General features: G+C 43.6%; 2 protein-coding genes across 2 annotated transcripts in view; one reads left to right on the forward strand and one right to left on the reverse strand.

Moving 5' to 3' along the window:
* usp1 (ubiquitin specific peptidase 1) overlaps positions 1-3,258 on the reverse strand; it is a 29,972-nt gene extending 26,714 nt beyond the window's left edge. Inside the window, exon 1 of the mRNA XM_073063222.1 lies at positions 3,166-3,258. The gene's annotated coding sequence lies outside the window, so the exon portion shown is untranslated. The remainder of the gene's footprint in view (positions 1-3,165) is intronic.
* A 295-nt stretch (positions 3,259-3,553) lies between these two features.
* LOC140737074 (uncharacterized) lies at positions 3,554-8,879 on the forward strand. The gene is made up of 2 exons (XM_073063223.1): positions 3,554-4,855; positions 4,922-8,879. Exon 2 carries the CDS (start codon positions 5,820-5,822, stop codon positions 7,233-7,235), a length of 1,416 nt encoding a protein of 471 aa, XP_072919324.1. The 5' UTR covers positions 3,554-4,855; positions 4,922-5,819; the 3' UTR covers positions 7,236-8,879.
* The last annotated feature ends 8,052 nt before the right edge of the window (positions 8,880-16,931 follow it).

Genomic DNA, 16,931 nt, shown 5'->3' on the forward strand with positions numbered 1-16,931 from the left:
TTGATCAACCCTATTGAATGGATACAATTTATTCAGAATTTCAAAGGCTCTAGGACTTAGTGCCTTGTGATCACCTAATGAATAAAGTCAGAGAATGCAGAGTTCAGGGGCAAATAACAACTTATTCTAGCTGGCTTAAAAAAAAGTGAAAGTTGGAGCGAACTCTTCACAAGATGATCAATAGACACATTCCACAAAGATCAGTGCTGGGACTACTCCAATTCCTAACTTACATTAATGGTTTTGATTTCAGAAACTGTAGTAGTGTTTCTAAATCTATGTATAACAATGTTTGTCAAACTGTACAACAAATTTCAAGAGGACTTTAAAAAAGATTGCAGAATTAGAAAATAAATGACAGGTAAGGCTCAACACAGGTAAATGTGAGGCAGTATATTCAGCTAGGAAGAATAAGGAGATAATTAGTTGAAAGTTGTGAACCAGGATGGGGAGAAGCAGAGAAGGATTCAAAAGGACCTTGGTGTACATTCAATAAGTTACACTATAGGGTAGCAAAAGTCTAAACAAAGTAAACCAAGCACAAAGATTTATTTGTGGAAGGATATGATTGAAAGGTACAGAAATTACATTACACGTGAAATACTGCACACAACTTGGGTTACTACTGCTTATAAACATGATATAGATGCAATAGAGATACAGAGATATTTTACAAGAATGCTATCTACCCCAATCCACACTCGCCAGATCTGATACCATCAAAATTGGCTTTTCTCCAATTTAGAATCTCAACTCAAGGACCAGACCTATCCTTTTCCATAATTACATTGAAAATAATGGCATTATGATCACTGGATGCAAAGTGTTCCCCTACACAAATTTCTGTCACCTGCCCTGTCTCTAGTATCATACTCTCTCTCTAGTTGCACATTCTACGTACTGATTAAGGAAACTATCCTGAACACATTTGATAAACTCTTTCCATTTAGTCCTTTTACAGTATGGGAGTCCCAGTTAATGTGGAAAATTAAAATCACCTTACTATCACAACCTCATGTTTCTTGCATCAATCTGCAACCTCTCTAAAAATGTGTGCCTCTAAATCCTGTGTACTGTTGGTTGGTCTAGAATGAAGCTCCATTATCATGGTCATACCTTATTCCTCAGTTCCACCCATAAAGCTTCACTAGACAAGATCTCCAATCTGTTCTGACTGAGCACTACCGTGACATTTTCCGACTGGTAATACCACCCCTCTCCTTTAATCCCTCCCACTTGGTCACGTCTAAAACAACGGAACACAGAACATTGAGCTGCCAGTTCTGACCCTTCTGCAATCAAGTCTCACTGATAGCTACAATGTCATAGTTCTATGTGCTGATCCATGCCGCAAGCTCATCCACCTTCCCTACATTACTCCTGGCATTGAAATATATGCTGCTCAGACATTAGTCCCACTTTACTCATCCTTGATTCCTAGCTTTGTATATCAGCTTAACAACATCTTTCTCCACAACCACTCATCTATCTGTTCTGGCACTCTGGTTCCCATCCTCCTGCTGCAACTCAAGTTTAACCTCTCCCCCCCCCCCCCCCCCCCCCAGTGCAGCACTAGCAAACCTTCCCACAAGGATATTAGTCCCCCTCCAGTTCAGATGCAAACCATCCCTTCTGTACAGGTCCAACCTTCCTTGGAAGAGCCCAATAATCCAAAAATATGAAGCCCTCCTTCCTGCACCAACTCCTTAGCCATGTGTTAAACTGTATGATTTTACTATTTCTGGTCTCACTAGCACGTGGCACCAGTAGCAATGCTGAGATCACAACCCTGGAGGTCCTGTCCTTTAACTTAGCACCTAACTCTAAATTCACTTTGCAGGACCTCATCATCCATCCTACCTGTTATTGTTACCTACATGGACCATGACCTCTGGTTGCTCATCCTCCCATTTAAGAATGCTATGAACTCAATCCAAGATGTCCCTAATCCTGGCACTCAGGAGCCAACAAACCATCCAGAATTCTCATCCACAGAAACAACAAACCTCCTTATACTACAACTCACCTCTTCTCTCCCTCCTCCCTCTGAGCAACAGATCCAGACTCAGTGGTGGAGACCTGCTTACTGTGGATTCTCTCTGGTAGCTTGATCACCACCCCAATAGGATTCAAAGCAGTATACTTATTGAGGGAAATGGCCACAAGACTACTCAGCACTGGTTGTCTATTCCATTTCCCTCTCCTGACAATCTGGCATCTGCCTCCTGCAACTTATGGGTGGCTACCTCCCTGTAGCTCCTATCTATCACTTCCTCATTCTTCCTTTTGAGGCGAACGTCATCGAGCTGCTGCTCCAGTTCCTTAACACTGTCTTTAAGGAGCTTAAGCTTGGTGCAATTCGTGTAGATGTAGTTATCAGGGTCACTGAGGTCTCCCAAAGTTCCCACATCTCATCCAACGAACATACCATTAACTCAAGAATATGATTAAGTTCTTTTAACTATTCTGTTAAGAACTTAGTACTCATTACTAGCAAATAGTCAAAAACTAAACAAAGACACATGGGTCGAGATAGTAGAGGTTGTCATCAATAAACACACGGGCATGGATGACTTAATGTTACAAAAGTACAGCATCGAAGAGGAGAAGCTAAGTTATTGCTTAGATTATACCGTTGACAATAGTGACGAATTACTAAAAGATTTGTACGTGATTCTAAATTACAAACGCGAAATGTTAAAATCTGATCAATGTAATCCAGTTGAAGTGCCCAGCGACGGCCCACATATCTCCGAAGTCTAGTGTATTCAACCTATGGATAACATCTTTTCTAAAAAGCGTCTCATTTATACATAAATAATGAATTTATTTTCTCTACTTTCTCTCCGAGCTGTTTTGCTCCTTTCATTTATTAACTTCTGACTTCTTACAACAGTGCCAAGTGTTCAAAAGAACTTTGTTTAAAACCCCTGTTTGGGATTACCTGGAAGGCCAAGCGATGTAAAGATTTTTCTTGCTCCCCGCCCCCTCCCCTCATTCCCTCCCTTTTCTCTCTCCCTCACTTAGTTTCTTCCTCCCGTTCCCTCTCAGCCAGAGACCGGTGGACAAGCCTGGCATGCCCATCACTGCCCCTTCTCCGCGGCACTCGGAGGTCTCCCGGCCCGGTATCCGAGCCCCGGTACCAACACCAAACCACACACTCACCCGCTTAGCAACGGAGCTTGGCGCCCTTTCTCGTTCCAAGTTTCAGGTCCCAATAAGCCGTCTGCCGAGAATGCCTGTCTCGTCGTTTAACTGCCTGGCTTTATTTTTATTACACTTCAGACCGACAATGATGAGAACGTATATTTTTTTAACTGTAGAGTTAAGGACACATTTTTGTGCGACTGGCATGAATCTCCTCAGGATGTGAATTAGCGAACATTAAGGGGTCCATTTTGGCTGAGAGCGTGTGGTTTGGAGGCTAGGGGGCCGGGACTCGGAGACGGCGGGAAATAGATAATGCCTGTACCAGACGCGATGTGTAAATGGGGATCTTATCTGAAGATTTTTACTGATGGCTCAGTGCACCCAGAGAGCAGTAAGGCAGGATTTGAGATGTACGTGTCTCAACTTGGAGTTGAGATTGGTCACCGGGTTTCAGATGGTGTTTCTGTCTTTGCAACAGAATTATTAGCAATCCTCTGGCCCTTATGGTGGATAGAAGACTCTGGACCATGCAGGGTTATCATCTGTTCGGATTCTGCTGCTGCCTTAGAGGCAATAAAAGGGAATAAATCAAAAGTTCGTCCTGACATAGTTATTGAGATTCTCTTAGTTCTGTTTAGAGTAGGGAAGATGGATTGTGAAGTTAGATTTACATGGATACCTGGGCATGCTGGGGTGGAGGGAAATAAAATTGTGGATGGCATTGCAAAGTCTTCTTTACAGAGCAGGCAAGTAAGAATTAGAATACCCCTAGGCAGAGCAGAATTGAGAAGTAATGACAAAAGGATTGGAAAAATGAATTAAAGGGAAGGCATTTCTTTTCTAGTCACCCTCTAGTTAAAAAGGTCTCAGACTGTTACTCTTTAAATTGTAGAGATATGCTGAAATTAACAAGATTTAGGTTTGGGGCATTGTGGGCTAAACTATTACTTAAAGATAATAGGAAAACATCCAACTGGATTATGTGACTGTGGTAGTCCAGAGACAGTTCAGCATGTTTTGCTGAGTTGTAATCGATATAAAATTGAAAGAAGAATATTACACAAGAGGCTGTCTGATTTAAATATATTTTGTTTTTCTATTAAATCTTTGTTTGGCCACCAAGAGAACCACCATCTGATTGAAAAGTTTATTCAACACACACAAAATTCTTATTCTGTTTCTACGTGCGAGTATATATTTGAGTTTCTTGAAATTCTGTAATTAATTGTACACCCTGTGGAGGGCAGTAATATGCCTAGATGCGTCTAAACTGCTGGAAATAGAAGAAGAAACACGATGTAGAGACGTTAGGGTCGTTTCAAGGAGGTACCATGCAAATCTTCATTATTGGACTGTGTTAATTCAGTGACATAGTTAATTCAGAAACAAAGGTTCTGAACTTAAAGAAGGGTAACTTTGAAGGTATGAGACGTGAATTAGCTAAGATAGACTGGCAAATGATACTTAAAGGGTTGACGGTGAATATGCAATGGCAAGCATTTAAAGATCGCATGGATGAACTACAACAATTGTTCATTCCAGTTTGGCAAAAGAATAAACCAGAGAAGGTAGTGCACCCGTGGCTGACAAGGGAAATTAGGGATAGTATCAAGTCCAAAGAAGAAACATGTAAGATTCAAAATTAAGATGTGCATTTCTGAAAGAGGTCTGGGTTAAAGTCAAAGGACAAATGTGATTTAATTATGTCTGGGTTAAAGTCAGAGGACAAAGGTGATTTAATTATGTCCGGGGACAAATGTGATTTAATTAGGTCTGGGCTAAAGTCTGTAAACAAATGTGATTTAATTATGAATGCAGAAGCCCTGACAAGATTAACTGTTTGTGGAATCATTGAAGTCCTGAGATATGGACTATTGTTTTACAGAAACGTGTAAAAAAACAACTCCAAATATGGAATGGGAAAACACTGTGTACCTCCCGAGTCAGGGAGGGGGGTGGTAAGGAAGAAGGATAAAACCTGCTGCCCTGTAAGGTTCGGGGTTCCCTTCTCTGAGGGGGCCCAGCTCTGCAGAACTGTTAATAAACTTTGTTTCCTTGAATTTGTCTTGAAGCCATTATTCGGGAGCGTGGCTTGTTTCTGACAACTTGGGGGCTCGTCCGGGATCCACACTCCAGCCGTGAGGGGGGCAAGGAAGGACATCGGAGAAGGTGCACCCTGCCGAGTTCGGCAGTCCCTGATTCCTTGCTCGTCGCCCCGCGCGGCTTGAGCGAGTGATATCCGGCGGACTCAAGGAAACAAAGAGGGGTTGTCGAGGCAGTTGAGACAGTGAGCGATCGAGTAATTTCTGTGCACAGGACCCAGGTAAGAAATTGAATTCCTGTAGAGACGTAGTACACAAGAATCGTGGAGCTGCGGGGTTCCTGCAGGTGGATCCTCCTGTAGAGACGTAGTACACGAGAATTGTGGAACTGCGGGGTTCCTGCAGGTGATTCCTCCTGTAGAGACGTAGTACACGAAAATTGTGGAACTGCGGGGTGCCTGCAGGTGAATTCCTGGGCGATCGCTGGAATACAGGTTCCGGAATTGGACAGGAGTGACCGAGCTAGGTGGGTCACATTTAAATTAAATTCCTGCAGAGACGTAGTGCACGAGAATTGTGGAATTACGGGGTGCCTGCGGGTGGATTGGAACCGAGCAAGTCCTCGAGATGGGGAATAAGGGGTCTAAGAGAGAAAAGGGTAAAGGAAATCCAGGCGCCAATGATGAAAAATACCCCGGGGTACCCCCTGATAGTCCGTTGGGACGGATGCTAGAAAATTGGGATTACGGGAGGCGAAAAGGGAAGTCAAAGAAAAAAATGATACAGTACTGTGAATTCTGGTCCCGCCAGCCGATCCAAGGGTCGGCTGTGTGGTGGCCTAAGTTCGGGTCTAGCGAGGATTGGGTACAACAAGCCCTTAATCTGTACGTGAATTCAAAACCTAACGTTAAACCCGAAGAAAGTGATTATGCCCTATGCTTGTTACCAACGACAAATAGTTATAAATTGAAAATGATAAATGAAGGGGGACAGAAAAAGAATACATGGGAGGTGCTCAACCACCTGCCGCCCCCATATGTGCCCCCTACCGCTCCGCAAATCGATGACCTTGAGGCAAGGGAAAGTGAAAATGAATCGGTAGCTGCAGCTGGAGAAAATGCAGACCAGGGTGAAGAGGGAACGGAGCGTGCAAAACCGCGGGGTGTAGAAGCTAGGAGGGTGCAAACCAGGTCACAAACAGCTAAAAATCACAAAGAGGAAGTCGAACAGACCGCCAGACTATATCCTCTGAGAGAAGTGCCTATGGGAGGAGCAATTGGAGGGACGGGGTATGTTAATGTTCCCCTGACTAGCGCTGAGGTACGGAATTTTAAAAAGGAAATGAAAGGCCTATTAGAAGACCCCATGGGCCTGGCCGAACAGTTGGATCAATTCCTAGGACCCAACATTTATACCTGGGATGAAATGTACTCAATTATGGGAACCTTGTTTTCCACCCAAGAAAGACAAATGATAAGACAGGCGGCCATAGTAACGTGGGAAAAGGAAAGGCCAAACGAAGCAGAGCCACAACAGAAATTCCCTCTTGTGGACCCAGGCTGGGATAAGCAAACAGAGGGGGGCCGGAAAAATATGAGGGATATGCGAGAATTCCTAATAAAGGGGATAAGGCAGGTGGTCCCCAAAGGACACAATTTCACCAAAGCCTTCGGGAACCACCAGAACCCCGATGAGACCCCGACCGATTTCCTGGATAGGATTCGGAAAAATATGCAACAATATGCCGGGGTAGACCCAGAGAAAGAGGTGGGACAACAGTTAATACGAGTGGAGTTTGTGTCTAAAGCATGGCCAGATATAAGAAAAAAAACAAAACTGGAAAAACTAGAAGATTGGAATACTAAACCCTTAAGTGAACTACTTAGGGAGGCACAGAAAGTGTTTGTAAGAAGGGATGAAGAGAAGCAGAAGACGGCAAGGATAATGGTCCAGACAGTGCGACAAGTAACCGCAGATAGTAGAGAGAGAGACAGGGACCATGGTTGGATCGAGGTAGTAGCCAGGAGCAAGGAGGAGGGCTAAGGAAGGCTTTAAGATGTTTTCACTGCAACGAAGAAGGACACTTCAGGCGCGAGTGCCCCAGATACCGACGGGAAGTGCGCTCGTACGCTATGATGGAAGATGAAGACTAGGGAGGTGGGGGGTTCCACCCCTTGGGGATGAATTATCGGCAGAAACCCCTGGTAAATTTAAAAGTAGGTCCCCAAGGGTCAGATACAACCTTTATGGTAGATTCGGGTGCCGAAAGATCTAGCGTAATCCAGATACCTCCCGGCGCCCGAACTGGAACAAAGGTAATGGGGGTATCCGGTATCGGAGGAAAGACAATACAAGTGCCCATTGTGGACAATGTGGAAGTCGGATATGAAGATAGAGCAACTAGACGAGACCTCCTCCTGCTGCCCTCGGCAGGATTTAATCTATTAGGAAGAAATCTGCAAGTTCAATTGGGTATTGGAACAGTGCCAAGCAATGGAGAGATAATAGTAAAACTATTCGCATTAAAAGAGGAAGACGATCGGAAAATAGAGCCCGAGGTATGGTATAGAGAGGGAAACGGGAGGATTGAACATCAGCCCTTTACAGATTACCTTGTTACCGGACAGTCGCCCAGTGAGAAGGAAGCAGTACCCCATTGCGATGGAAGGAAGAAAAGGGCTGCAGCCGGTGATTGAGGGAGTGATCGCTGACGGACTACTGGAGGAATGTATGTCACCATATAATACCCCAATACTCCCGGTGCGAAAGCCAGATGGGACTTATTGGATGGTACAAGACCTGCGGGGCCTAAATGCAGTAGTCCAAACCCGATACCCGCTAGTGCCCAACCCTTACACACTGATGAGTAAGATCTCCCCTGACCATGAATGGTTCAGTGTAATAGATCAAAAAGATGCCTTCTGGAGTTGCCCGCTAGAAGAGAGCAGTCGTGACATGTTTGCGTTCGAATGGGAAAATCCTACGACGGGGCGGAAAAGACAACTCCGGTAGACGGTCCTGCCACGGGGGTTCACCGAATCACCTAACCTATTTGGGCAGGTCTTGGAGCAAGTACTAGCGGAATTCCAATGTGCTCCAGAGAGCCAACTGCTACAGTATGTGGACGATCTATTACTATCCGGGCCAACACAGGAAGGGGTGCAGGAAGACACCATCAGACTACTGAACTTCCTGGGGAAGCAGGGGCTACGGGTCTCAAAGAAAAAGTTACAATTTGTAGAAAAGGAAGTAAGGTATCTGGGACACCGGGTCAGTAAAGGACAGCGATGCATTACCCCAGAAAGGATAGCTGGAATAACGGGTATGTCACTACCACGTACCAAGAAGGAGATACGCACCAGTTAATTTGCGATGCACTTGATATCGAATGGAAGTACCATACCCCGTGGCATCCCCAGAGTTCGGGAAGACTAGAACGAATGAACAGCACCCTGAAGGCACAGCTAACCAAGTTGATGTTGGAAACCAAGCTACCATGGACCAAGTGTTTGCCAATCGCTCTCCTGAGAATACATACAGCGCCCCGCAAGGATATAGGAATATCTCCTTGTGAGATGCTCTTTGGACTGCCATATTGGAATAAAATAGAGGGGTATCCCACACTACAGGGGGGTGATTTATTTGTAAAGAACAATTTACTGGCCTTGTCCCGTTCCTTTGCAGAACTGCGGAAAAAGGGTCTCTTAGCCCAGACTCTGCCGCTCGACTTTGCTTTACATCAGATCGTGCCTGGAGATTGGGTTCTGGTAAGGACCTGGAAGCCGGAGAAGTTACAGCCACAGTGGGAAGGCCCTTTCCAGGTCCTGCTAACAGCAGAGGCGGCTGTACGGACAAAAGAAAAAGGGTGGACACACGCATCCAGGGTAAAAGGACCCGGTGAAGCCCGAAAGCGCACTGAGTGGACCTGTGTTCCCGGTAAAGAACCGTTGGTGGTGAAGCTAAAAAGGCAGCAAAAATGAACTCTATGTGGACTGTAACATTATTGACTGTAATATATTTGATTCTATATGTCAGGGAAATTGAAGGGAAATGTGACAAGTGCAGAACCATGGTACGAGTGGGGCAGAGGGTGTTCCCAGGATCATTTGTGTCCCACTCGCATGTAAATGACCGTTGTTATGATAAAAGCAGAAGGGTGTTGGGAAAATGGTAAGCCGTACTATCAGGTCTATAATAAAGGCGGTTGGTGGCGAACAGTACTCTGGATGGTGGGAGGTGGATTAATGAGTTTGATGCTTTTACCCTGCCTCATTCCCTGTGTACAAGCACTAATAAGACAAAGTGTGTCACAACTTCAGGCAATAGCAATACCTCAGCACGGCACTGGCATTGGAGCTGTTGGCAAAACAGCAGAGTCAGATGCGAACAGCAATATACCAGAACAGGCTGGCTGTGGATTACCTATTGGCCTCTGAAGGCGGGGTATGTGGGAAGTTCAATCTTACAAACTGTTGCCTTAAGATAGACGACAGTGGAAAGGCCGTGTTAAAAATATCCGACAAAATTTGGAAACTGGCCCACGTGCCAGTACAAAACTGGAGATCCCTGGGGAACATGAGTTGGCTAGACAGGCTACTGGGAGGTAGTTGGTGGCGCACCGCTCTCCTAGTAGCAGGCAGGGGTCTAATGATTCTCTTACTTCTGCCGTGTTTGATTCCTTGTATACGAACACTGATCAGGCGCAGTATATTCCAGCTCCAGGCAGTAGCGATACCCCAACATGGGACAAACGAGCTAAAACTTATGCTATTAAAGAAGAAAGTTGGCCCCCCTGGGAGTGAGAGAAATGCTAGCTGAAACGCACATCTTAAAAAGAAAAAGGGTGGTATTGTAAGATTCAAAATTAAGATGTGCGTTTCTGAAAGAGGTCTGGGTTAAGGTCAAAGGACAAAGGTGATTTAATTATGTCCGGGGACAAATGTGATTTAATTATGTCTGGGTTAAAGTCTGTAAACAAATGTGATTTAATTATGAATGCAGAAGCCCTGACAAGATTAACTGTTTGTGGAATCATTGAAGTCCTGAGATATGGACTATTGTTTTATAGAAACGTGTAAAAAAACAACTCCAAATATGGAATGGAGTCAGGGAGGGGGGTGGTAAGGAAGAAGGATAAAACCTGCTGCCCTGTAAGGTTCAGGGTTCCCTTCTCTGAGGGGGCCCAGCTCTGCAGAACTGTTAATAAACTTTGTTTCCTTGAATTTGTCTTGAAGCCATTATTCGGGAGCGTGGTTCGTTTCTGACACATATCGCCGCTTTTTCCTTCTCGTATTGTTTTTCTTCCTCCTCATTATCCCAAACTTGTACTTCTCCCTGCATGTTTACTGTTCCCGTCAGCAGGGGGCACTGCTTAGGGGTTCCTTCCTCATTATAGGGAGGGGGTCTTTCTGCTTCTTTCACATCCGGGTATGGATCTGAAGCCAGCTTCTCACTGTACCTTCCTCTCTCTCTAACAGGCAGTTTCTCCAGCACCTTAGTGTCTTCCTCGCTTGTAATCAATATTCTACCTGTCCTCCTCAGCCTTTCTCCCTCCGTTCTGAAGAGATTTAGCACTTCCATTTCTCGTTCTCTTTTTTGCCCTCTTTTCTTAGATTTATCTTTTGGGTTGTAATTTTTAATTAGTCCCTCCATTTCTTCGCACAAACTTACATCAAACGTTCCTTCTCTTGGCCACTTTGTGACCAGGTTTTTGGTTCTTTTTTCCCATTTTTCTGAAGTTTTTGTGATCTCATATTTAATTAACGGGAATTTTTTGCTCAGAATCTCTACTGCCGTTCCTTTACCTGTCATGTTATTTTCTCTTTTTAAGGTATTTCAAACATTCGCAGTTCGTTTACTGGATAATATTATTTACTCTAATTCTATGCCTAGTCTATTCTGTTCTGCCCGTACAGACCTCTATTCAAAGCGGTACCCACAGAACTTGCTCTTTGCACCTTGTCTATTCAGACCCTTATCTCTTAAGGCGGTATCTACGAGGATTTTCTCTATTTTCCTTTCCCTGCCCGTTCAGCCCTTCGTTTCATACGAAGCGGTACCCACAGGGATTTACCAACACCACGTGGACTTTTTCTTAACTTCTTATTAACTTATTTGTACTTACCCTCACTGCAGTGTTCTTGAGCAATCCTCTGAGCCTCCTCTGTTAACCCCCAATTCTGCCAGATTCTTTGGACTAGAGAGACCCTTCGGCAGTGGTTCCACACTTCTGAGACTCCAAGACCTCCCCAAAGCCAACAGAATTCTTAGTCCAAATTGTCGCAAAAAGCGCTTAGCTTTTGTTTGGGTGCACCCTTAATTCTGTTAGCCTTGTGGGGGTCCCTAGAGGACTGGGAAGCGACCCCAATCTGCCGTTTCCTTTCCGCGGGTCTCTTTCCGGTCCTGCCGCGGTTGTCAATTTTGTCGTGGTTTCTCGTGCCCCACAAATGACCAGGAGATGCAGAAGATTCTTCAAGAAGGGTTAAACTTTAATTTGCAAATCAAAGCTGCCTTTGGACACAGCATTCTTTATAGCAATCTCCTGGTCCAGTTGCATTAGCATATGCAATCAGTCTATAGTTGCGTATCACAGGTACATCCTGCCACTATTGTTTCTACCCATTGACTTAATCATGTTCTAATCTACATCTCTTAGCTACCTCTCATTAACATACCATTGTCTTATACATTCTTAAGATTTCATTCTCCTACTAAATTGGGTACATGCATAGCAAATAGCAAGTTTCAAAACTGACTACATAGTTTTGGTTACACAGCAAAATTTATACTTTTATACTCCAATACCTGCAGTATTCTATGTTACCAATGTCCAACAGGGTCTTGTGATCACAATAAAAGACAATCACCCACACACCTGTCCAATGGTACACACCAAGTCCAGACATCAACACAACAATGATACGCAATAAGTCCAGCTCCATCGCTATCAAGTAACTCATTGATGGGATAGTCCTGCAGGACTTAATGTTCTTAGTATCCAGCAGTGACTTTTAATTATAAAAATGACTTACAAGACAAACAAATCTTTAACTGGACCTAAAGTAGCCACTGCTTTCAAGTGTGCTACCATCTAGGGGCAGGGAGTAGTTTATCTGCTGCACTATAGACAGCCAGCTACGCAAGTTTGGTTCTCATTGCTATCCCAAATACTCCGTATTGAACGATCAGGCACCAGAGTGTACAGTTTTAAACCATAAAAACCATAAGATTTTGGAGCAGAATTAGGCCATTTGACCCGTTGAGTATGCTCTGCCATTTGATCATGACTGATTCATTTCCCTCTCAACCCCATTCTGCGGCTTTCTCTCTGTAACCTTTGACATCCTGACTTATGAAGAATCTACCAATCTCCACCTTAACTTCTCTCGGTGATCTCGTCTCCACAGCCACCTGTGACAATGTATTCCACAGATTCTGGCTAAAGAAATTCCTCCTCATATTTGTTCTGAATGGATGTCCCTCTATCGTGAGGTTGTGCCCTCTGGTTTTAAACTCCCCCATGCTAGGAATCATACCCTCCACATCCATTCTATCTAGAGCTTTCAACATTTGATAGGTTTCAATGAGATTCCCTCTCACTCTTTTAAATTCCAGTGAGTACAAGCCCAGGGTCATCAAACGCTCCTCATATGATAAGCCTTTCATTTCTGAAATCTTTTTCACAAACCTCCTTTGAGCCCTCCCCAATGCCAACACATCCTGTCTTACAACAACACACACAAAATGCTGGTGGAACACAGCAGGCCAGGCAGCATCTATAGGGAGAAGCGCTGTCGACCTTTCGGGCTGAGACCCTTTGTCAGGACTTTAGATAAGGGTAACAAAACTGCTCACAATACTCCAAATGAGGTCTCACCAGTGCTTTATAACCCTCAGCATTACAGCCTTGCTTTTATATTCTAGTCCTCTCAAAATGAATGCTAAAATTTACCTTCCTCACCACTGACTCAACCTACAAGTTAACCTCTAGTGAATCCTGCACAAGGATTCCCAAGTCCCTTTGCACTTAATATTTTAGAATTTTCTCCCTATTTAGAAAATTGTCTACGCTTTTATTCCTTCTACCAAAGTGCATAATCATACACTTTCTGACACTGTATTCCATCTGCCATGTGTTTCCCATTCCCCTAATCTGCCCAGGTCATTCTGTACACCTCCTGCTTCCTCAACACTACCTGCCTCTCCACCTCTATTTGTATCATCCGCAAGCTTGGCCTCAAAGCCATCAATTCCATCATTCAAATCATAGACATACAATGTAAAAAGAGGGCAGTCCTAATACCAAACCTTGTGGAACACCAATAGTCATTGGCAGCCAAACTGAAAGAATCCTTTTATTTCTACTCTTTGCCTCCTGCCAATCAGCCAATGCTCTATCCATGCTGATATCTTTCCTGTAATACCCTGTGAGGCACCTTGTCAAAGGCCTTCTGAAAATCCAAGTACACAACATCCATCAATTCTCCTTTGACTGTGAGGTGAGGACGTCTGTTGGTCAGAATTGACCATGGATATTGCATCCTAGCTGCCTAGATATGCAAGCCTGGGCAGTATGATATGGAGAGCAAGCTGTTGCCCATGTAGCAAGCTCCCCCTCTCCACGCAACCAATGAACCAGGAACGGCAGAGACCGATACAGTTTGGTACCAGCATCATCACAGGAGTTGCTCAGCGTTGAACTCAATGTAGGACTGCCTTAGGGACTCCAGCTCCAGATTTTTCCCTCCGGGTTTACTCCCAGTCTTCCCCATGAGTGGGTATAGCTACAAGTTACTGAAGTTTGAAATAATAAGCTTCTTTTTCCTAGATGAGCTGCCAACCACAACTACCAAGCCCCACCTGCACAATGTGACTGGTTTTAAGGCACCAGTAACCCACCTTTGCCCCTTCTCCTGTCAGTAGAAATGGTTCCACCAGGCTTGGTAACTAAGACACACATGAAGGCCAGGAGCTGATCTTGGTTGTCAAAGGCTATTTGCGGCGCACGCCATTGGAAGCACTTAATAGGTAGTGGGAGCTTGTCCCCATTATCAGCCCTGGCTGTAACAACCTTAAGGAACCTTTGTCTAACTTGCTTGTTATTTCCTCAAAGATTCCAATAGGTCTGCCAAGGAAGATTTTCTCATAAGAATCCATGCTGGCGTTGGTCCATTTTATCACGTGGCTCCAAGTACCTTGAAACCTCATGCTTAACAATCAACACCAAAATCTTCTCAATTACTGAGATCAGGCTAACTGGCCTATAATTTCCTTTCTTCTGTCTCCCTCCCTTCTTGGAGTGGAGTGACATTTGAAATTTTCCTGAGCTCCTGAACAATGCCAGAACCTATTAATTCTTGAAAGCTCATTAGTAATGTCTCCACAATCTCTTCAGCTACCTCTGTCAGAACCCTGGGGTTCTGACATCTACTCCAAGTGACTTATCTACCTTAAGACCTTTCAGCTTCCCAAGCACCTTTTAATAGCAACTGCACTCACTTCTGCCCCCGGCACTCTCAAACATCCAGCATACTAGTAGTGTTCTCCACAGTAAAGAATGATGCAAAATACTTATTCATTTTGTCTGCCATCTCCTTGTCCCCAATTACTACCTCTCCAATGTTATTTTTCAGCAGTCTGATATCTACTCTTGCCTCTCTTTTTCTCTTTATATATCTGAAAAAACTTTCGGTATCCTCTTTGATATTATTGGCTAGCTTACCTTCATGTTTTATCTTTTCATGGCTTTTATCTGTTTATGGCTTTTTTGGCTGCCTTCTGTTAGTTTTTAAAGGCTTCCCAATCCTCCAACTTCCCACTAATTATTGCTATTATGTTGGCTTTGACTTCCCTTGTCAACCATAGTCATGTCATCCTGCCTTTGGAATACATCTTCTTCTGCTTTGGGATGTATCTATCCTGCACCTTCTGAATTGCTCCCAAGAACTCCAGCCATTGCTGCTCTGCTGTCATCCCTGCTAGTGTCCCCTTCCAATCAACCTTGGCCAGCTCCTCTGTAATGCCCCTGTAATTCCTTTTACTTCACTGTAATACTGATACATCTGACTTTAGCTTCTCCATCTCAAATGGCAGGGTGAATTCTATCATATTATGATCACTGCCTCTAAAAGGCTCTTTAACCTTAAGCTGTTGAATCAAACACCCAGTCCAGAATACCTGAATCTCTAGTGGGCTCACCACAAGCTACTATTCTGTGCTGTATGTCAATAAATAAGCAAGCTGCACAAAAAAGCCATCTCATGGCATCCTACAGATTCTCTGTCTTGGGATCCAAAATCAACACCAATCTACCTAGATATTGAAATCCCCCATGACTTTTGTAACATTGTCCTTTTGACATGCATTTTCCATCTCCCTTTTTAATTTGTGTCCCACATCCCAGCGACTGTTTGGAGGCCTGTATATAACACATATCAGGGTCTTCTCACCCTTGCAGTTTCTGAACTCTACACACAATTCTAATCTTTCTAAGGATTTGATTTCATTTGTTACCAACAGAGCTACCCCACCCCCTCTGACTACTGCTTGTAACTTCGATAAAATGTGTATCCTTGCATGTTAAGCTCTCAACTATAATCTTTTTTCAGCCACAACTCAGTGATGTCCATGTCATACCTGCCAATCTCTAACTGCTCGAGTCTACACAATCATCTTATTTCAAATACAGCGTACATTCAACTACAACACTTTCAGTCCTGTATTCATCACCCTTTTTGATGTTGTCTCCATATTACACTGCAACTCATTTCACTGACTGCAATTTGCCCTAACATCTGCCTGTCCTAACACTCTCACTATACACTGCCTCTGCTTGTATACCAAATACCTCATCCTCAGCTGTCACTCATTTTCCCACCCCCACTTTAAACCCTCCCCAACAATTCTAGCAAACCTGTCTGCAAGAATATTAATCTCCTTGTTAAGAAACAATATTTCTGCCATATTGTGAGAATAGCAAAGATTCACCACATTGTTACTAGGCTGAATAACCGCAGTACAAAGGGAGTTTTAGTCAACCAGGGTTCATATTCATTAGAATTGAAATATTGAGAAAGGATCTAATTGAAACTGAAAAAATTTTGACAGGTCCAGGCAAAGGAAATGTTTGGAGGATGTTTATCCTGCCTTGTGCATCGAGAACAGAGGCTCATGGCTTCAGATTACAGGACAAGAATTTAGGACAAACGAGAAATTCCTTCACTCAGAGGGTAGTGATCCTGTAAAATGCACAATGATGGAGGGCTGGGAAGTTAGACCACTGACAAAGAAAATTCTAGATGCAAAAAGATTCAATGGCAATGGGATAAAAAGTAGGAATATGGTATTGAGATGATCAAGCTGAAGGGGCCACCTAATATCCATAGCAATGCATGCCATGGAATTAGAGAAAATAAATAAAAATGAATTAATAGTTATTTTAAAATATACTTTACTATACTTTGTGATAGTCATTGTAAAACTTCCTTGTAAAAATTGTGCATAATTTATGTTTATGTTTTTCTTGCGAATGCTGCTTATATACACTATATTCCTGTAATGCTGCTGGAATTTAGTTTTTCATTGCACGTGTGCATATTGTTACGTTCCCCAGTAACTGGGTGACTTACCAGCAAAGATAGAGAGGTCCGCTGAAGCCTGGTGCTACTATTTTCAAATGTTTTATTTATAAAGGGGCACAAACGTATGGTTAATACAAAACATTCAGATCGTATACATCGT

This window comes from Hemitrygon akajei, chromosome 12, assembly GCF_048418815.1.
Source record: "Hemitrygon akajei chromosome 12, sHemAka1.3, whole genome shotgun sequence".
Taxonomy (NCBI): Eukaryota; Metazoa; Chordata; class Chondrichthyes; order Myliobatiformes; family Dasyatidae; genus Hemitrygon; species Hemitrygon akajei.

Excerpts from the sequence above, each read along its gene's own strand:
- LOC140737074 (XM_073063223.1), top strand. The coding sequence starts at position 5,820 with ATGGGGAATAAGGGGTCTAAGAGAGAAAAGGGTAAAGGAAATCCAGGC.